Source organism: Contarinia nasturtii, unplaced genomic scaffold (assembly GCF_009176525.2).
Source record: "Contarinia nasturtii isolate CC-2019 unplaced genomic scaffold, AAFC_CNas_1.1 Cnas_scaffold_1240, whole genome shotgun sequence".
NCBI lineage: Eukaryota > Metazoa > Arthropoda > Insecta > Diptera > Cecidomyiidae > Contarinia > Contarinia nasturtii.
Genome location: NW_022198581.1, coordinates 2,704,054 through 2,725,498, shown reverse-complemented (window position 1 = coordinate 2,725,498; position 21,445 = coordinate 2,704,054). Strand labels below are relative to the sequence as shown.

At 35.1% G+C, this 21,445-nt stretch overlaps 3 protein-coding genes across 9 annotated transcripts; 1 reads left to right on the top strand and 2 right to left on the bottom strand.

The window, feature by feature from the left end:
- Nucleotides 1-84: 84 nt before the first annotated feature.
- On the bottom strand, nucleotides 85-8,289 carry LOC116345005 (glycogen debranching enzyme). The gene is made up of 15 exons (XM_031773968.1): nucleotides 8,021-8,289; nucleotides 6,305-6,500; nucleotides 5,817-5,991; nucleotides 5,525-5,738; nucleotides 4,973-5,446; nucleotides 4,102-4,909; nucleotides 3,849-4,017; nucleotides 3,630-3,726; nucleotides 3,173-3,498; nucleotides 2,878-3,081; nucleotides 2,260-2,766; nucleotides 1,709-2,186; nucleotides 1,089-1,643; nucleotides 834-1,019; nucleotides 85-774 (listed from the first exon to the last, which is right to left on the bottom strand). The coding sequence occupies exons 1-15, from the start codon at nucleotides 8,102-8,104 to the stop codon at nucleotides 496-498; spliced, it is 4,752 nt and encodes a 1,583-aa protein (XP_031629828.1). The 5' UTR covers nucleotides 8,105-8,289; the 3' UTR covers nucleotides 85-495.
- A 1,070-nt stretch (nucleotides 8,290-9,359) lies between these two features.
- LOC116345141 (putative sodium-coupled neutral amino acid transporter 10) lies at nucleotides 9,360-13,764 on the top strand. 2 transcript variants are annotated; one of them, XM_031774255.1, is made up of 8 exons: nucleotides 9,360-9,787; nucleotides 10,124-10,278; nucleotides 10,351-10,468; nucleotides 10,584-10,740; nucleotides 10,905-11,028; nucleotides 11,082-11,489; nucleotides 11,577-11,798; nucleotides 11,861-13,764. In XM_031774255.1, exons 2-8 carry the CDS (start codon nucleotides 10,192-10,194, stop codon nucleotides 12,992-12,994), a joined length of 2,250 nt encoding a protein of 749 aa, XP_031630115.1. In that variant the 5' UTR covers nucleotides 9,360-9,787; nucleotides 10,124-10,191; the 3' UTR covers nucleotides 12,995-13,764. The 2 variants fall into 2 exon arrangements, with proteins under 2 accessions (XP_031630115.1, XP_031630114.1); XM_031774254.1 differs by having other exon boundaries at nucleotides 9,360-10,278.
- A 270-nt stretch (nucleotides 13,765-14,034) lies between these two features.
- Nucleotides 14,035-20,632, bottom strand: LOC116345140 (serine/threonine-protein kinase par-1). Of its 6 annotated transcripts, none has more exons than XM_031774252.1 (6): nucleotides 20,618-20,632; nucleotides 16,916-17,232; nucleotides 16,376-16,737; nucleotides 16,108-16,290; nucleotides 15,703-16,013; nucleotides 14,035-15,612 (listed from the first exon to the last, which is right to left on the bottom strand). In XM_031774252.1, the coding sequence occupies exons 2-6, from the start codon at nucleotides 16,982-16,984 to the stop codon at nucleotides 14,270-14,272; spliced, it is 2,268 nt and encodes a 755-aa protein (XP_031630112.1). In that variant the 5' UTR covers nucleotides 16,985-17,232; nucleotides 20,618-20,632; the 3' UTR covers nucleotides 14,035-14,269. The 6 variants fall into 6 exon arrangements, with proteins under 6 accessions (XP_031630112.1, XP_031630107.1, XP_031630108.1 ...); XM_031774247.1 differs by lacking the exon at nucleotides 20,618-20,632 and adding an exon at nucleotides 19,977-20,175; XM_031774248.1 differs by lacking the exon at nucleotides 20,618-20,632 and adding an exon at nucleotides 19,993-20,175.
- Between the last annotated feature and the right edge of the window lie 813 nt (nucleotides 20,633-21,445).

The following is a 21,445-nucleotide window of genomic DNA, read 5'->3' as shown; positions in this document are numbered from 1 at the left end:
GAAATTAAAAAAAAGTATTACATCATTGTAAACTTCTCGTTCAAAGATGTATGTCATTTTGTTGTAAAAAGGAACACAACACTATTTATGATTTGTGTGAATTTTTTTTATTCACAAAACAATTACATTCAAATTTTTAATTCCCTATTCTGTTCACTTTTCAATAGTTTTGCGAATTGCATAATATAAATATTTACAGTTGTAAAATCCGTTTCAATGATTTGGTACACAAAATTAGATGACTGTGATTCAAAATATTTGAATGGTTTCTGTTTAAACAATTTAAATCTCAAAGCTAAATTCATATTTTCTACAAAATGTCATGCCAAAATAATTTTCGTAACAAACACTTACATACTTAATAAATAAAAAAAAATATATAAATGACTTTGAATATATGCAATATTTTTAACAATGACAAGAATAGTGTTGAATGATTATTTTTTTTTCTTTCATTTAGTATTACTCTTATTAATTGACTAATGTGTTATATGCTTATTTGTTGTTCTTGCTTGCAACTTGAAATTTATTTAGATCATTGAGTACCTCCAAAACGGTTGCCATGCTCCATGCTTGTGTTCGGCACGAATCCGAACAATAGCTACCATTTTCATTTGTTAATTCGGCCAAACCTCGCCAATGTGATGTTTCAATTTCACGTAAGTGTGTCATCAAAATTGAATAAGTTTCGGCGATTGTTTCTTTCAGGCAATTATTCTTTTCAGCAAAAATCAAACGTGCACGCAAATAAAATCCGATTGGCCATACCCATTCCTAAACGAATAAAAATGTGAGTGGTGGTTGTTTAAAGAAAAATGTTTAAAATAACAAACCGGTCCTTGATGATAGTTGGCACCGTGTGCGACTTTTGCATCATCCGAATCGTTACTGTTATCATAGTTGCCGCGATATCCCCAATCTTCTGGATCAAGTGTTTTCATACCCAACGGACCGAGCAAGTATTTTTTGGCCATTTCCAATGCATTCCAAGCGTGCTTTGGATCGAATAAATCAGGTGCCTATGGAAGTGAAAACAAAAAATTATTTTTCCATTCATTTAAAAGAAATGTTGAGACTTTAATACTTACAGCGACCATTGTTATTGGGAAATTGCATCTCAATTGATAGTCGGCCCATGCTTGTGATGCACCAACTGAATCTTTGTAAATTCCAACTTTATTAACCAATGATCCCATTTCCGGTGTGGTATAGAATTCATTTTCAAAATTGGCTTGAACTAAATCAGCCCATTTTTTGAATGTCCAAGCGGTTTTGTCACCATTTTTGCCATTACGTTCGACCGAATCGTATGGAATCAACTGCGATTCAGCCAATTTTTGTAAAAATCTTAATCCAGCATATTGTAAGCCGACAATTTCAACGGCTGAACCATCGCGTGGTGTACTCGGAATGCCACGATTTCCAGCTTTGTCTGACGATCCCATTTTATCCATCCATGTGCCGCAATTTGCTTCATTGCCTCCGAACACAAATCCGGTATTTGGATTTGTGCCAATTTGATTGTTAAAACCTTGATCTTTCATATGAGCATCTATATCCGGGCCAGCATTTCGTTCGCGAAAAACTAATCCTTGGAAGTGTATATTCAGCGCTTCTTGAATCACTTGGTGAAGAGGTTGATCCTGCAAAGGGCAATTGATTATTGACATTTTCCTTTTTGAATTTCGATAAAAAAACCTATACTTACACATTCGCCGGCTGGTTTGGCATCTGAATCATCGGTTGGGAAGAGACGTGAAACCGGTTCATTGAGTATGGCATGACCTTTTGGTGCTTCATAAACGTAATCTTTGATGCTATACAACCACCACCAAATTGCATCACGACAATTGAAACGTGGTTTTGTTCCATTGTCCAATAAATTTGGAATTAAACCATGCCGTAAGCATGCTGCAAAGCCTAGAATAATATATCGAGCCTCATCGTAGCGTCCGGTTAACAAAAGCAAACCGCGCAATGCAATGAATGTGTCACGGCCCCAACACCGCATGTATCCAGTCGAAAAGTGAGGAAGACCAGCCGAAAGTGTTGGGCATCGTGATGATGGTTTTGGCTCTGACACTTTTGGACTTAATTTCGGTAAATCGGCTGAATTTGAAATAGCCACACATTGAACGGAGCCGAGCGCCAAATCTTTCACGAAACCACTTCCATTGCGAATGAATCTACATTCGAAAGAGAGAAAAAAACGACACGTCATTGCTGTTGAAATGGAGGTTATAAGGTGATTTTACTCACGGTGACATCAATTGAATGGCATGATCCACAAGTAGTTGATGTACGCCAGTTACAATAATATCAAAATAGCTTGGTATCAAGTATCTTGGAATTTGTTTCAGTGCTTCTGTATTATCGGCAAACCATTTCGATAAATTGACGGTGTTTGGATGTTTTGCAAGACGTTCATGAATATAATCAATCATCCAATTGCCCTGTCGCAAATTATTGCAAAATGGATGGCCAAGATCGTTATTGGGTGTGATTTCGGTTAAAACCGATACAAAACCTTGTGTTCCACAATATACCAATGGTCCATAGTCGGGAATATCGTAACTGCCCGAACCCATTCCCATGTCACGTTCCTCCTGATCACATCGATAAATCGCACGATTCAAATCGTTCAAGTCCAATTTCGAAATGATTTGCTTCAATTCATCGTATTTGGGTCCAGTTTCGTTTTGGAACGATTTTATCAGCTCATCCACTTGATCCAATTGCGGTTTTGTCTCTTTATACAGCGATACTCTATTAATTATTCAAAAGCACAAAAATGACATGTTAATTCATTATAAATGCATAGAATTTTTCTTTTATGTTTTTCAAATTGTGCGATAAGAGAATTGGCGAGAAACTTACTTAACAGCGACGACACTGCCGGGTCTTAAGTTCAAAAAGTTCAATTGCGTACGATTTCCATCTTTATACGTTTTATGATCAAATATATTTGATTCAGTTAATGGGATGTGCTCGCTTATGTTCAATTCATATTCGTCAAGGCCATTGATATACTTTTTATTCTTGACGAAATTCGAGAATTGATCATATAATTTACCCGATCCACTAGGAATGAATAAAATTTTAGAGGGAAAAAAAGGCAGTATGTTATTACCAAAAGTGAACAGTTGAAAGCGAATTTGCACTGGAAACTCACTTGTGCGTAAGTTCAGCTTCAAGAATAATTTCATCCAATAAACCCTCAAATACTAATGGTCGAACGCCAGTTGGTCCAGCATTTGGATGCGGTTTACTGAATGCAGTGTGCGCAACTAAAATTACACTTTGATGCGTTATTGGATTGTGTCGAGTCACCGCTACAATATCTGGATGCATTTGATCAACGAAAACTTGACTAAAACCAGCTTCGGCTAATTCACCGTGTAAATGGTTTAAAGCACGTTTTGCAGCGATAATTCCAGATTTGAAATCAACACCATTCTCCCATTCTTGATATTGTCTTTCCTCATTGACCACGTGAATCTGTTTGTTGAAAATTTTTTATTAGTTTTTGTGAGTGCAAAAATGTGTTGCCAAACATTCCAATGAAATCCTTAATCGAAATTATCAATGAAAAATGGTTTGAGATTAAATGATAAAATGCCGACACATACGTGATGTGGAACAAGTTCGTCATATCCTCGATTGCTGCCAGTCGCACAACATGCCATTGACACTAATGCGGCAGATGGAAGTAAATCAAATACGGATCTGAAATTCAACAACAACAATAGAAAAGTCCAGTACAATGTTCGTGACGAAAGATCATTTAAAAGTAATACGAAAAATCATTGAACAAAGTGATGATAATTTATTTGTGTATTGTAACTGACCGTTTCTCAATCGGCGACGGGTTATCATGGGTCAAATCTAAAAATAGCGCATGAGCAATACCGGATGCAAGTGGACGTTTGAGATTATTGTAGAATGCACCAACTGGAGCGCCACCATATCGATACACCAGACGTCCTTCTTCGTGTGAATCCCAAGCCGACATTGCCTCTGTACAAAAAGAAGGCAAAGAAAAAGCCATCATTTTTTTTTAAAGAAATGCAACGAAAAAAACGAATGAACGACGTAACAAACCTCGAATCAACGATGTGATGCCCAATCGATTGACAAAAATGTTGTCAGTATGATCTGAATTGGTGAACAATTCGGCTGCAACATATAATTCCGGATTGATTCTACGGGCACAGTCAAGCATATATTCAGCAACGTGCAATGGTGTCGAATGACAATTATCCAAACGGACACCGTCAAAAATGCGTGCCGTTGTCTCCACATATTTTCGCATATGATTCCATAAATATGGACTGTCCTCGGGTCTCTCACCAAATCTCAATTTAACGCTGTCACCCCATGCAATCAATTCACGTTTGATGTAAACATTACCTCTGCCTGTTTGTGGCAATGCAAAATCATTTAATGGATCTGCGCTCATAACCCATCCATTATGCGCCATAAATTGTTTTCCTTTATCGGTATAAATCAATTTCTCATACTCATCGAACGTTAGATTCTTTTCATCTGGCGTAAAATATCGGCTAAACAATGGATGACTGTTATCATTAACACGTACACGTGGTCCATCGCCTTGTACACGTTCGTATCGTACACCAGCCAATGCATTCTCAACACCATAGTCCAAAAAACCTTGTATCTCTTGTCGAACGTCCTCATTCAATTGTTCCAATTTCGATCGGAATGCTTCGATACACTTGCGTCGACGTGTATCCTCATCGAATGAATCCGATCGGAAAACATTGTATTTTGCCAATGCATAATCGAAATCGATGGTCGTTCCAAGACGTTTGTATTCCAAATCTTGAATTAAGACCAACTCCTCTTCATGTACAGCATTACTGGCCGTTGGTGGCTTTCCAGTACGAATCTAAAAAATACAATAACATTAATGAATTTTTTGTCAAATGATTTTTTTTCGATTTTTTTTTACCTTTTCGCTAAATAATTGCACATACTTTTCAATATTACACTGATAGAATTGCGGTAGATTTGCTTTCGATAGATATGTGGTGTGAATGTGATGACGTAGCGATTGAATATGATCCTCTGTTTCGACGAGTGGTGGTACGCCAACATTTTCCAAACTGCCTGCACATACATCACGTGTAACCCAACCAAAAACGACATCCAATAAAAATGCCGGACGCAAATGTGGCATTGTAAGACATGAATATGTTGCATCTGGATGTTCATGAATCCATTCCGATTCGTTGGCAGTATGATTCAATACAATGTCACAAATCGATGTGACACCCCATTCGGTACGCATTTTTTTGATCACTTTTTCGATGGCTTCGAATGTTGCATTTTTATTGAGTTTTCCATTGATCGGAACATCGTTAAAATCGGGATTTGGTTTTAATTGATTCTTCAATGAGTATGCTGATTTTGAGTCTCCAAGTTCCTATTTTCGAATATTGTGCAATTTTTTTTTTTGAATATTTTTCTGTATGAGAATATTTTATAAATTTAACATGTTTACCTGAATCGGTGTGAAATGAATCATATTGTAGCCAGAGTTTTTGGCAACAATTAATTTTTTCTCCCATGTTGATAGTGGTCCCAAACATTTTGATAGAACCGTTTGACAACGAATCGAATCCAATGGAATATCTTTGCTACTCTTTTGTGTACCGACAGTGATTTTTGGTTCCACTTGAATGTACAGTGATCCTTGATGCTTTTTACGTTCATTACTAAAACAAGTGCGTCGTTAGAAAAATAATATTAATAATAAAACTTTCGCTCAATATACGAATGATGGGCTAAATTACTTGGTGTCGTAAATGAAGTAAAAATGAAATGTGCCGGATCGATTTAGTTCAAGTTCACAATGTGTATTCAGATCGGTGATTTGTGTATATGGATGCAAACCATCACTGAGTTTCTTTCCATCACGACTGTACCAATTCAAATGTAGGTATTGATTTCGGATGAATTCAGCTTTCTCTGCAATAATATTTTTAATTCTTTTTATTTGAGACCGCAATCAAAGGTTCTCACACTATGAGTTTTTTACGAATTTTTTTTTACATTTCCATAGGCATGAAAACCAAAGGAAAACTATAAACATTTAACTTCGTTTTATTTACAGTGAATTAAAAACTTTCGATTAATGTTATAACAATTTTAATATCAAATGACACAGAATATAATTTTCGTTAGTTACTAGTTTAGTTAGTTTAATTCACCATTTTCATACTGTTTTTCGATCAAAAAAGCGATCGTATTAAAAACATGATAAAACAAAACATATACACACCATCAGTATCGCTACCTGTAACCGGATAGTTGCAGTAGAGTGCAACGCTGCGTCCGAGTAGGTTGGGCGCGGGTACAAGTCGTAACTTCGTTCCACGTTTCAATCGATATAATTGACCCTCGGCATTGACACCATGATGCAAAGCAATGCTGAGCACTTCATTGTTCGTTTTCGTCATCACTTGAATTGATTTCTTCTTTGGAATTTCCGAAAAGAAAAACACATTGAAAAGTTGATATAGTTTATATGATGAAACTAAAGCAAATCCGAAGCAAACGGATTCAAATAAAAGCATTGCCGAAATAGAAACGTCTTTACTACGCAACAGACATGAATCGATTATGAAATCCGGCAAAAAATCATTGAACGAACGGCATAAGTGTCGAATTATCATGATTCTCTAAAAGCGATTGTAATTCGTACGGAGTGTGAATGAGAGACAAATGAAAAATGGAATATACACTTAGAGAATGAGAAAAAATTTCCGGAATGATAGAATTTTTTTTCGGCAACGATTAAACGCAATTTCACATACACACACGCACACACGCATACAGTTGGTGCACCAAATCAGTGCGTGGCTGGTGTTGGATTATTTTAAATTGGAGTATCGATTTATTATTTATTCAAATAGGTCAAGAGTACCGCGTCAATAGCACGACAAATACTGCTGATTTGCAAACGATCACAGATTATTAACGAAGCAACAGCAGCAGCAACTACAATAACGGCGCCAACTGATGCGAATTCAATCCGAACGCAATTTTTCAAGAAATTTTTGTAATACACACTCACATTCTCAGTTTTCGACTATTTCACACTGGCATATATTTTTGCGTACAGTAGTTATTAGAAGCTCAACTCTTTGGCCAAGAAAAAAATTATGTTGTTGTCAAAAATTTTGAATCCAATGCAATGTAAAATAACGTAGTCAGCAATTGCAAATTACGGTAATGTCGATCAAGGAAGTGTACTGCTTAGACAGACGTAAACAGTGTGACAAACAGACGATTGACCGGCATCGACGTATTTGTACCGTTTAATCAGTTTCAAAATCAATATCAACATAGCCTTTGATGTTTGATGCATTGTTGGTCTTTTCGAATCATCTCGTCGTAATTTGATCACGTTGACGGCATTTTCAAATGCATCACACGACCAATGAATATATCGACTTGTTGCTTGCAACAACAACAAAAAACGCATTGCACCTATTTCCCTATTATTATTTGGTACAAATTGTGATCTATTTCGGATTGCACACAAACCGAATTGAGAAGAGGGAGAGATAAAGCTCACGACAACTGCGACAGAGAAGTTTCCGCAATGCCATCGTCGTCGTCTGATAACCTTTCAATGAACTTGAAATTCAACAAAAATAGTTTAATTGACGTTCGGCAAACAGATGAGCGCACATTTAAGGCAACATTCTATATATCATTTATTGGCATGGAGTAATAAAACACGAAAATATGACATGCGATTCGTAATAAAGCAAAAAAAAAAAAACGAAAAAAAATTATCTAGTGCAAAAGTGTTCCGCATTGAATGTGTCATTGACATTGAAATCAATAGCCCACATGAGCTCGTGTTAAAAATAGGTAAACAACATTTCAATCGAGAATCATGCGTTTTTCGTCAAATTCAATATTCTCGATTCGTTTTGATGTTTCATGGCGAAACAAGACAAAAAAAAAAACAATGCACACAAATTACCCGTTTTCTCGATCGACATATTGTGATGTGTGAAAATAGCGCACACAATTTTCCAAGCAAATAATTCAAACACGAACCGATCATTTCATTCCGTTTTTTACTTAATTTTTTTTCCAAACACTTTTTGAAACGATTTCAAAGTTTTTCGTTCGATGACAATGGGGTTGAGTATAAAAAAAATTTGTCAAGGCAAAATGTTGCAAATTTTTCGACCAATGCGTTCGTGATTTGATTTACTGATTATGCTTTGCATACAATCATAACTGGAGTCTGTGGTTCAAATTTAATGACAATTGGATATGGGAGACACCTCTTGAATATTGCACATGTATTTGTGTTAAGGCGATAATAACCGAGATGCATAGCCGTCATTCACAATTTAGAACGTATAACTTACCGTGAGCACAACCACCAATGTATGTGATTGAAAATGTGGCCGCTTTTATTTTAAACTTCAAAAAAAATGAGATTTTTTTTTTGAAAGTGTTTATGTTCTCTTGAAAATGGCAATCGTAATTTGTTTATTCATAAATAAACCCGGTCAGCTGATTTAAAAAACAAAACACTTATTTGCTGTGGCTACCGTTAAATCGAGTTTCAATCTAATTTGAATGCAAGAATTTAATGGCACTGCAATTCTTTATTTATTTACAACTGCAAATCGACTTCGTATCTCACATCGATCCAATACCGAATCGAACAATAACAATTTAAAACTGTTTTGATCTATTCGCAACTACACATTTTTTGTCAATAATGTGTTTCGGCTCGCACAACCGTGATATAATCCATTTAGAAGAATATTGAATAGTGTGTAAGAGAGGGAGAGTGAGAGAGAGTGTATGAAAATGTGTGTCTTTTACGAAATGCGTGTGAAGGTGACCTTTTTGACAGAACTAAATACATACATGCATTATGTTTTGTTGTTGCTCTCTTCTAACTCAATGTTTGCCAAAACACACTCTCGTTCCTCTTGTATTATGTTCATGTCATCTGTTGTGTCTTGCTTAGATAAACTGCACGACGACCGCATTTTTGGGCTACACTCTGTGCACATTTGAAATGTTTTCTTTTTCGGGCTAGATAATTTCTTAGTGTTTCTTTCATTTTATCATCGTTTATTATGTGGTTACTTCAAAAATTGCTCAATATTTAATTTTCCCAACCATTTTTTTCACTTTTTTTTTTTAAAATATGAATTGAAAATCACTAAAAATCGAAATGATACCGAGAAATCCGGCTTAAATTTGTTGTTACTGTTTCACGTATTGTTGACGTTTCTCATCATCGCGCTAACGTCATCGCTTCTTGACAGTTCCATTATTTACAATGAATCATGTTGTGTATTCACTACGTTGAATAAATTTATAGATAAATATACTGTTTTATTTGTTGATTTGTTTGTACAATAACATTTGCAAATAATGCAGAATCAAATTACGTAAAATCCAAGGAGTTGCCCTTGATTCGGCATAAAAAAAACCGAATATTAATTGGACACCCAAAATAAACTCTCCCATTTGGATCAATAGTGTTTGCGAAATAATCGAATGTTCCAAAAACAAATGTGCCACGCATTTGAACGAATAAATAAACGTGTACCTTATCGTATCTTATCGCTAATTCATGTCGATGATTTAAAATAAAAATTCATTCGGATTATTTGGATTCGCTTATTTAGAGAATCTAATCATAAAAATACAACGATTAGACTGTCATTGTTACTTCCCACCATACTGGACTGGACGCAATTTTGGATAATTGCTAGTGCGTTTAAAGGAGACTTTTTTCAATTGCTTTCTCTATCAATTGCTTTCTTTTACATTGCAACATTTTTCTTCCACGAAAGTATTTTCTAATGTTGGCCACTGCATTAAGGTGCATTGAACAGAGGTGCAAACAAAACAGCTGAAAACACATGAAAACCAACAGAAATTGTGCAAAGTGCCTTGTGCCAATATTATACATACATCATCAATTTCATTTTAATTTCAACGAATCGCAGCCACTCAAAAAGCTGTAACATTTCAACGTATTTCAGATTCTCCATCAATCATACTCGCACTCCATACACATCGATTCACATTTTTCTCGCATTTGCAGAAATCGATTCAACATTTTTCGTACATATTTTCGTTTGAATTCGAACCAAATCGAGAAAATTCATCAAAATGAGTTTAAACACGGGATACATTATGACATTGGCCAATAGTATTATTGGCGTTGGAATTCTTGCGATGCCATTTTGCTTTCAAAAGGTACATTTAGATATAATGATGAAATTTATATCAATTTTATTAATTTTTGTTTCGATTTTTAATTCGTTTCAGTGCGGCATTCTTTTGTCTATTTTATTGCTCGCTTTAAGCAATGCAATTACAAGACTTGCGTGTCATTACCTCTTAAAATCTTCGATTAAAGCACGGCGAAAAAATTTCGAATTTTTGGGTAAGTTTCATCACAGAATTTTGACAACGTGGGATATCATTATAGGAGTGCACAGTGCAACTGCATTTTATTTGATTTTTCATATGCTGATTAATTTTTTTTTTTGGGATTTCAGCTTCATATATTTTCGGTTCGTCTGGGAAGCTGATGGTTGAATTATGCGTAATCGGATATTTAATGGGTACATGCATCACATATTTTGTTGTTGTTGGCGATTTGGGACCACAATTCATCGCAAAACTATTCAACGTGAATAGCACAGATTCATTAAGGTATTGAACATTCTTAGTTCGAGACGTCCAATCGCTGCTATTGATAATTGTAATTGTTGTTCAGCTGGAATGAACACAACAAAAAAGTCGTCAATATTTACACAATCAATAATTGAATTTCAATTATTTGTAATTAAATAAATGCATCCGTTAATTTTTTTCAGAACGTTTATCATGATTCTCGTAACGATATTCTGTATAATTCCATTGTGTTTATTGAGAAACATTGAAAGTCTATCGTTGATGTGCATCTCTTCTATCATTTTCTACTTCTGCTTGGTGCTGAAGGTTTGTTTAAATTTCCCCATATGTTATCAAAATTAATGATGATTTTTTTTCAGATCTTTTTCGAATCGGAGAGTAAAATGGTAACAAATTCGTGGTATAATAATGTATGGTGGTGGCGACCAAGTGGCATAACCCAATGTTTGCCAATCTTTAGCATGGCATTATCGTGTCAAATGCAAACATTCGAAATCTACGAATCGCTGCCAAATCAAACGATCGACAAAATGAATCACATCATAAAATATGGTACGGGTATTTGTACGATGGTCTATATATGTGTTGGTTTTTTTGGTTATGTTGCATTCCACGATCAACATTTTTCGGGAAATGTGTTGCTAAGCCTGTCACCATCGTTGGCCAGCGACATCATTCAAATGGGTTTTGTGTTGTCGGTTGCCGTTAGTTTTCCATTGGTGATATTTCCGTGCCGTGCGAGTTTGTATTCATTGTTGTATCATAGAGTAAGTGCATCATCGTCTGAGGATGAAGATGAGCGTTGTAAACATTTGGACGACGAATATAACACGTTTATTCAACCTCTTCTACAGTCACATTCGGATACGGCGCATTACATTCCAGAGCATCGTTTCAAATACATAACAATTTCAATGGTTTTGGTTGCACTCATCATGGGCATTTTAATACCATCGATTGAGCTCATCATTGGTTTGGTTGGTTCAACCATTGGCGTTGCAATTTGCATAATGTTTCCAGCATCGTGTTTCATAAAAATCAACAAGAAAAACTCCACCGAACGTCTTGCGGCTCAGGTAAATTTATATTCACTTTCCAATTTTGCTAAATATACACTAATTCTTTTCGAAAAAAACAGTTCTTGTTGGTATTTGGATTTTTGATCATGATACTTGGTACGTATGCCAATCTCGGTGCAATCGATGACCAACAATCTGGTGCCAATATTCCAATTGATCGACTGCCAGACATTCATATTACGCCATCGGCAAATGACGATCCCTTCATAGCGCAAGCGAAAATTAAAGCATTAAACAAACAAGTTGAAATTGGACCACAAGAACCGGTAATTGACATCGTATATGATTCAAGCGGTAAATTATCAAAACCACGATCAAGAAAAACAAAACCATCAAAAATCACAACGCCAAGTGAATCAATTCGAGAATCAAATGCGAAAATCGAAAAAGATGAGTCACCGCCAATGAAAGATGCGATTGAATCGAAACACATTGAAAGTGTTCAACAGCCAAGTGTTAATACACTACTAAAATCGATCGATGTACCAAAGCCAAATCGCATTGCAAGTCAATTGAGCGAATCGACCACCGATAAAAAACCATCCGATTCGGTGATCAATAATGAGGCCATTCAACGTGAAGAGCAAGAAATCGCAATCAATGCAAAAGAAAATGTCGATACTAAGCTTACCAAAGAAATGTTGGACCAAGTAAAAAGTCAATTGACCAGAGAAAATGAGAAAAATCAAAAATTAGTTTTAGAGAGAATCAATGAAAAAATCAACGAAATTTCAGAAAAAGTGAATAACATTGCACAAATGCAAGATCGTTCAGCGTCCGGTACAAAATCGAAGGATACATCATTGCCGAAAAATCAAGTACAAAATAAAATATCAGCCAGTACCACCAGCAACGATGCGCATTTATCAAAAAATGAGGAAAAAATCAAAAGTCCACCACTTCCAGTTGCCAAATTGCTGGTCGACAGACAGTCGAGTGTAGCACCAAATCAAACAAATGAAAAACAAATTGTGAAACCAGACGGCGAACATATAAATGGCATTTCGGTGAATTCAGACATGAAAAAACCGGCGATTGTTACAGCAAGCAAACAAGTGCCGAAGAAGAACGATGATGTATTACCACAAAAAATTGAAAAAACAAACGAAAACATTGGTCGAGACATTTTGAGCAATTCAAATGATTACCAGGCAGCATCATCGAATAACATTAGCATTAAAACCGAGAATTAGCCACCTTAATCAACGATCCCAAAAAAAATAAACTTATTTAAAATGACTTCTCTGTCAATGCGATAAACTGAAAGAGAAAGAGAAAGAGAGAGAGAGAGAATTGATCTGCACAACCAAACAATGGAATTGCTTTCAATCACCGACAATCCTACTAAACATATAATGTTTATCGATGTGATGATAATAGTAATAACAAACTGAAAATCTACTTAGAAACTTTATTTATCGAACTGAAAAAAAGAAGAAGAATGGTGAACGACGCAAGGAAAAAAAAGTACAATACTAAAGGATTTAGTAAATAAGAGATGTTTATATTCGGAATACGGTGCACAGAGTGCATTCACTTTCCACATTTTAAACTTAACATTTTGGGAGTTTTCACATGGCACGGACAATAAGTTGGGAACTAGAAATTTAATGATGAGAAAAGAATCGTACCTCGAATTAATGTGAGACTCAATAATCTGCGAATTTTATGGTGAAACCTTGAACAGAATTATTGAATAGCCTTCACATATGTATATTTAACGGTATTTCACATAAAGCAATGGCTAACTTATTTAACGTTTATGAGAAGTACATTTGTAGCTGATCGAATTTAAGAGAAATTATATTTAAAAAAGAAAGAAGAAAATAATACAATAAAATTGTTAATTATCCAATTTAACCAAAAAAATCTACATGTAGCGAGGCAACAATCACACAACTAATTTAAAAGTGCAAAATCAAATACATTTAATATTAGTATTAGCTTAAATTAAAAAAAAAAACAACATCAACATATTTATAAGTTACCATAAAAGAAATCATACAAATTATGTATGTTATCGTTTTGCTCATGGATGAAGGGTCTGATGGAAATATATATATATATTTTTGCATTTATTTTTCCATGAAATATGGTGATATATACATAGAAGACTTCTAAGGCTTCTTTTCTTATGCTGGAGAAACCAATTTAAAAGTTATTTGAGATGAACTATTTTTTTAAGTGAAACGAGAATTTATATAAAAAAAAATAAAATAAAACAAATAATCAATTAAAAAAAACACGCTAATGTTTGTGAAATTTATTTCGTTTTATAATATTCCATATTAATAAGTCAAATTCGAAGAAAATTTTAAAAGTTTTTTTTCCTTCTTCGGAGACTCCCGTTTAAAACAATCTTTTTTCAATGGAAATTAAAAGCGAATGAATACATAAATGGTTGGATTCGTCAAAGTCGATATACCTCTAATAGGTTTTTTTTCTATATGTAATGAATTTAATTGAAATCATCTCTTTCGTCGCATGCCTCGAACTCGATCGTATGCTGTATCTTTCATGCTAACTCGTAGATTATTTCTTTCAGTCGGTATGAATGTTGCTGATGTATTAATGCCGGCATAATTGACAAAACCATTTGAACCGCGTGGGCTGCCATCACCTCCAGAATCCGAATGAAATGGGCTGTTACTTTCGTGTTGTGAATGTGACTTACCATTGATGTGAATAATGTCATTGCTTGAAACGTTGCCACCATTTGGCAACGTGATCAATTTCGATTGAACGATTGAACGCTTTGAAAAGGTTGGTGATGCCAACAAAACGTTAGCACCATCATTCGAACGAAGTTTATCCAATGAACCATAGCCACTGTCATTGATGGGCGATAAATTATTGAAATTGTGTACAGAACGTGAAAGCGGCTGTTTTGTAAGTGCAGTCGTGTTGTGACGGTGTTGATAACTTTGTCGTGAATGTGATCGATCACGATTATTATTTCTCGTCTCATTGGACGATACCGGTTGTTGGCCACATTTTGGCTGAGTTTGTTGTATCTCTGGTATAGCAACGGGAACGGCGACGGTGGCAAGTGAATTGAATGCTGACATAAAGCCACGTGATGTTGTTTGATCTATTCGACTCAGGTTTGTTTGTGTATTTTGACTTTTACTATTTGAATATGGAAGAGATGGTGGTGTATGTGATACGGTTGGTACCGAATGTGAATCGATTATTGCACCAATGGAATTCGGTCGTTCAGGTGTATAGGTTCGTGCAGCATTATTAGCCGCTTCAAGTTGTTTTTGTGATTCACTTGATGTTTGCGATCCAACATCCACTAATTTTGTTGTACGACGATATTCGTAGACATCATTTTCTCGTCGCCTTGGTTGCAGTACATTGGTATGGTCCATTTGTTTTGGCTGCGCGGTTATGCGTTCCTGCGATGTCCGTTCAACATTATCCGTCGTATGATGGCCCATTTCACTTGGTCCGTGTTGTATTTTTCCGGTTCGCGGATTTATGTGTTTGTTGGCTGCATCTTTGACAGTCGATACAATTTGTGTGCGTGCCTCTTTTTCTTGAGCACGAACTGAGGAAACGTGACCCGGTACCGGTGCTCGACTTGTATGACGAATTTCCTCTTCGTCTTCTTCTTCGTCGTCGTTCTCATTCTCTTCCTCTTGAATGACAGACTCTTGAATCCAATCTCGAATTCGTTTCTTTTTAGCCACTCTATCTACCGTCGTTTCAATGCCATGCTGTGTCAATGCATACAATAATTTATTCTTTTCCTCTGGACTACTGTGAAACGAATACATTGACGCACACAATTCATCCGGTTCGTTTGCTGAAAATGGATTGGAAAATAAATAAGCGTCAGAATTGTGCTTTCGTACAAAATAATGTAACATATATAAAAACCGTTTGCCAAACTCACCAATCATATCTTTTTCTGCATTTTTCGCAAGCCATCTATCGTCCAAGAATTTATGAAGATCGGATAGATTCTTTGGTCGACGTTCCGGTATCGGTTCAAGATATTTACGAAATAGTTTACATGCACGATTTGTGAGCAATTTAAATAATTTTGGTGTTCGTTTGATGGGAATAACCATAGTTGAGCTTTGCCATACCAAATATCGCATATATCGAGGATCATCCGATGCCGCCTTTTGCCATGGAAGACAACCCGTTAAGCACACAAACAGTACAATACCAAATTGCCAAAAATCATGCGATGGAACCGTTCTAGAATGCAAATTGATTTTTATTATTTGAAGAGATCAATTCCAAAAATAGATTTGTTTCAAAAGAAAGAAGAAGAAAATTGTTGTTTTCTTACTGATATGTTTGGTCTGTACTGATTGAAAGTACTTCTGGCGGACTGTACGGCAGCCATTCGTTTCGTCGTTGTACATAACTATAAGCCTTGCGAGTTTCACCGAAATCGCATAGTTTTACACGAGAGAAATCGGACCGACAAACTAAAACATTGTCCAATTTCACATCTCGATGCACTAAGTCTCTGTGAAATAAAGAATATTTTCCTTAGTTCTGTGTTTCTGCACCAAAAATGAAATGGAATTTTGAATGGAAAATGAAGAAATTACTTTGAATGAATATAATCAAGAGCGGATGCAATTTGTTTGGCAACACGTTTGGTGGGCATTTCACCGATACCAATGTCCGATACATTCGACGTTAGATCACCCAATGGTGCATATTCCTGTGTGAATACATAAAAACCAGCCGTTTCAAAAGCAACGTCATAAGTTGTAACGATGTTTTTGTGTGCGCCCAAATGCAGTCCATAATGAAATTCTCGATAGAAATCTCGTAGCGAAACGTACGGTTTCGGTAATGCTTTCAACACCATTTCTGTATCGGTCGCTCTATGTTCAACCAATAAAATTTTGCCAAACCATCCTTCGCCGACAATTTGTAAAATATCAAACTCATCCGATAGATTAACCTGAAAAAAATACGGAATTTTAATCAAAGACGAAATAAAGAGAAAATATTCCAAGTATTTTGGTCGCATGGCGCATTTGATCATCTTTAAGGAATGTGATACATCGGAATTTTCTTCTGTTTTTTTTTTGTTTCTTTCCTTTTTTCGAATCTAATACACACTCACACGATATACTAACCTTTTCCAATTCAAACTCACGTATCCTATGGATGCTTCCATGTTGCTTTCTCAGACTAGACGAATTCATACTTTTGTTTCTTCAATTTGAAATCAGTTTTCTTAAATTTTTAAGTATTTTCTTTACGATTTACAATTCGAAATGATCTAGAAAATTGTGTCGATAATTTTCATGAATGAGCCACTTCAAGTTACTCACTTAAATTTTACGCATCATTCTCGTATGTGATTTATTCATTTCGATGCTATAAATTTTCATTTAATTGCGATGCTTTTCAGATAAAAGAAAACAATTTTTGCGTGTCTTTGATGTGAATACTGGAAGAAAAAAATAAAAAAAAATATATAAACAAAACAAAAACAGTAAAATGCGCACAGAAATGACAGCCGCCAATGGATGAAGGCGAAATGAAAATGCACAATGAATCATTTCGTCTACACTTTAAAGATGTGGTTAATGCGCGGCCACTTTTCACCGATGTACGCAATTTTACGGAGTACAAAAATTGAATTGAATTGCGTTTTTTGTCTGATGCGCATATATTTTCATCGGTTTATTTTCATCAAGAAAAATCGAAGCATCAATTTGTCTTCGAGATGTATCAAACAGGCACTAATAGATAATTGGCAGCAGAAAATCACTATTGAATAAATATGAAAGCACCATTTGTTTGTATCAATGTTGCGATAATTGGCAACTCAGAGGTTTTTCGCATTTTCTTTTTACTCTTGACAAATTATCAATGGTTTAAAAACGAAAATAAGATTTTTTAAAAAGTAGATAAATTGATTTTTGTTAATTGTTTGTTATTTGATATGCGACATTTGGTGTGGTTTTGTTTGTGGCCGGGTGTATTGAGTAATACTTGCGGCAACCGATGCTCTTTTGAACTGAACCAGTTTTTCACGTTTGCTTCATACGTTTTTCATATGATTTTTTTCTCGCTGTTTTGCTATTAATTCGGTTTTGTTTGTGTGCGTTGGAAATGCTTTCACATTTTGGCGCCTCACCAAACAAAAAAAAATCTGTTCGACCATTTGTCACTATGTGCGCAAGCTATAAATTCGATAACCCATCGCGCACATACAGAAGAAAAAAAAAACGAATTTTCTGCTTTTAACGACTTTCCCAACGGGCGATTTTGATGTTGAAATGGCCAATAAAATTTCAATTTGCACTTAATCAATCAAATTACAGCATTAAATTCGACATTGTGTGTAAAATCCAAATCTATTTCCAGTTGAATTGAAAAAAGGCAAACTTTGTGTACACTCAAATGACCGTTTCAATGCGTCGTCGGAAAATAATTTTGTTGCTTTTAATCGAACACACCAACACCATAACCCAGTTTTCTTTTAATTCAAGTTGATCGACAACGGCACGCATCGAAACTGTCTCGTCGACGATGCTGCTCGTTTGCTCTCATTCTCTGTACTCTTTGACGTCATTTCGTATAAAATGATTTATTTAATTTTTAATGTATGTGTCGGCATAATTCTTACAATAATTCGCGTTTTTCTTGTCATGTTAATAGAGTAACACAACCACCGACATACATAACGCGTATGAGCCGAAATTCATAAAGCGAAGAAAAATCATCCGACCGTGTGAAGGCTCTATGGGTTTTTTCACTTTTATTATATTTTAATTGGAATCGTTTTCATTCGTTTGGATTTTAAACACGACACTTTTCCATAGTGTTGTGTGTGTGTTTTGCATGTCGATCATTAAGATTGCTCAAAATCATCGAACTGATTCATTAACGGCAATTTAAATCTCTTACTCATTTGATGCTCAGTTTGGCTTAAAATTCCTTTCCTTATCGTCATCATTGTGTTATTTTTTATTCGATGAGCATTCATACAAAATGACAATTTTTATTGAACGGATTTTCGTTTATATGAATTTGGTCACACATACACACACAATCTGAATTCAATGAAAATGCCATATAAATTGATGTGAAAGACGTAAAAAAGTCGCAAATTTTTAAGAGAAAAGAATTAGTGCATACACTCCGTCAGCGGCTGTAAATCGAAATCGAAACCGAATTCAAGCGAAATAAGCGATCGTAACACACATATATTTTTTATTGTGTAGTGAAAATGAACGGGCAAGAAAAAGGAAGAAAAAAAAAAAGATCATATGAAATAGATTTGTGCACAACATATATTGCATATCGTTAAATTTTCTATGTGAGTTTTTCGCTATATTTATTTATTCAAGAATCGAGTCTTCGGGAAATGTTTAGCGGTCTTGTTTGTGTGTTATATATGCTTTTGCAGTTGCCGTTCTTTAAAATGCGCGTTTTGTCTATTTTCACTTTATGTTGAAAATTGATGCAGTAAATGTTTCAACTAATTTTCAACGTGAGAGAGCAAATGATCTTGTAAAAGAGAGAAAGTACACAAGGCAAACGATGCACAAAGATTCTTTTTTGTTTCACTTGAAGCCAAATAATAATGATATCTAAAAATACGAATACTTTTTTTTTGGTTGATTTTGCATTTTAGCCATTGGAAAATGCATGATTCCCTTCGGATAGATCTACACACAAATCTACTTATCTAACCAAATATAGACGGAAAACGGCATAAATTCCTTCTAGAACATGTCCTATCAATAACATTTGATAACATTCAATGTTATTGCACTTCATACACGTCGCGTCTTTAGTTATTTATCTTTTGCATTTGATCAATTTCAATGCATTCAATTTGCTTGTAAAAAATTCATTAACTAGCACAATGCATTGCATCTACAAACAGTGCAATAAACACATTTCTTTTTTGTTCACGCGAATTCTCTAAATTGATCAAAGATGACGGCAAACACTTATCTTATGCCATAACCTGTGTATTGTTCGATGCTCGTTCAAATAAGTTTTGATTGTAGATTTGATTTGAGCATCTCATTTTTATGTCTTTATTAAAATAACAATTGAGCACAAACTAATTTATATATTGAAATGAGTGGCAAAAGCAGACGACGAATATTTAATCTTTGGATTTAGAAAAATATTTCATCTGTCTGTTACTAATCGAAGCTTTCTCAAACTCACTTCCTTTCTCGCTTACATCTTCTTTTTTTTCCTTCTCTTTTCGTGGGAGAGCAATTTTTCCTATATTCAGATAAAAACAATACCGTATTTTAGTGTGACTGGTTTGCTATTCACTGAACTTTGGCGTTTTCCCCGTAGCGAATGTAAGTTGCAGGCGGACGAACATTTTTGATCATTCGTTTCATTTGGTGTGCGTGTGTCAGAGCGACGCAAACCCAGCTAGAACCGTTGTCGTCGTCGCCGTCGTCGTCTTCGATGTTGTTGTACGACGGCAAAACAGCGAAAGATCGAGCATTCGTCTCGCTACTTGCATTTCGAATTTTCAACGTAAAAGCAGAGAGCAGCAAAGAAGTTTCAAACAAATGTGAAAATGTGTCTATTTTCGATCACCGTCAGCGTCACATGGCATTTTAAAGCATATGAACACGCTGTGTGTACGCTAGCTCTTTAATCTCGAACAAATGTTTTTGTTCGTTCATTGCAATATGAGCTGCTGTTTTTCGCTCTATCACACACACACACACAATCGAGACTCTATTTGACAAGCGACGATGGCAAGCGTTTTCAATACCGATTTTCCGGCATAAAAATAAATATGAGCCAAATCTCGTTTGAAGTCGGCTTTTCGCGCTGTCACTTACCGTTATTACACGAATATCATACAGATATCAAACAACAGATGGTGCTCAAACTCCTCCGATGTTGCTAATTCAAAAGTAAAGAATGACATTAAAACGCATTCGATTTTTATTTTATTTTTCAAACTTTTATTTTCGTACTTTAATTTAATCTTCTGTCTTCGATTTTTTATACAATGATTTCATTTATTATTATAATTTACCATGTATTTGTGTGAGTGTGTGAATGTGATTTGTTCTGTGTGTTTTAATTTAATATAATATTGGATCATCTATCTCGTCTGCGCTTATGATTTTACGTATTTTTTTTTTTTTGTCCTTCAATTTTTCTTTTGTCATTCTGAAATAGTAATATCTCTATGTCACTTCGCTAGGTTTCAATTGATTTTACAAAAAGAAGTTTCTTGTTTACACACATTTTGCCTAACTAATGGAGTGAGTGGTGTGAGTGTATATGTGTGTGTATGAAAGTGTAATAATTCTGATGGATAGGCGTATGCGAATAATATGATTAAATATTTACTTATATATTTTATATTTCTTCGCTTGCAATTCGTTGCACATTCACAGAATTTCCAATAGATTTGCCGGTTCAACTGAACAAAATGACATCTGTTATGGATCTTTGTATGCACAGAAGGAAAACCAGTCAATCCATACAAAATTATTGGAGATGCTGTGTTTGCTTGTATTTTAATGGAATTTTTTTTTGACTAAAGTTCATTGCGCGGTATTGAAAAAAAATTGAGAGTGATTTTAACTACGGTTTTTTCTCTTCTGTTATTGTTTTACATTTCATTTTAGTCTAAGGGAGCGAGAGATGGGGTTGTC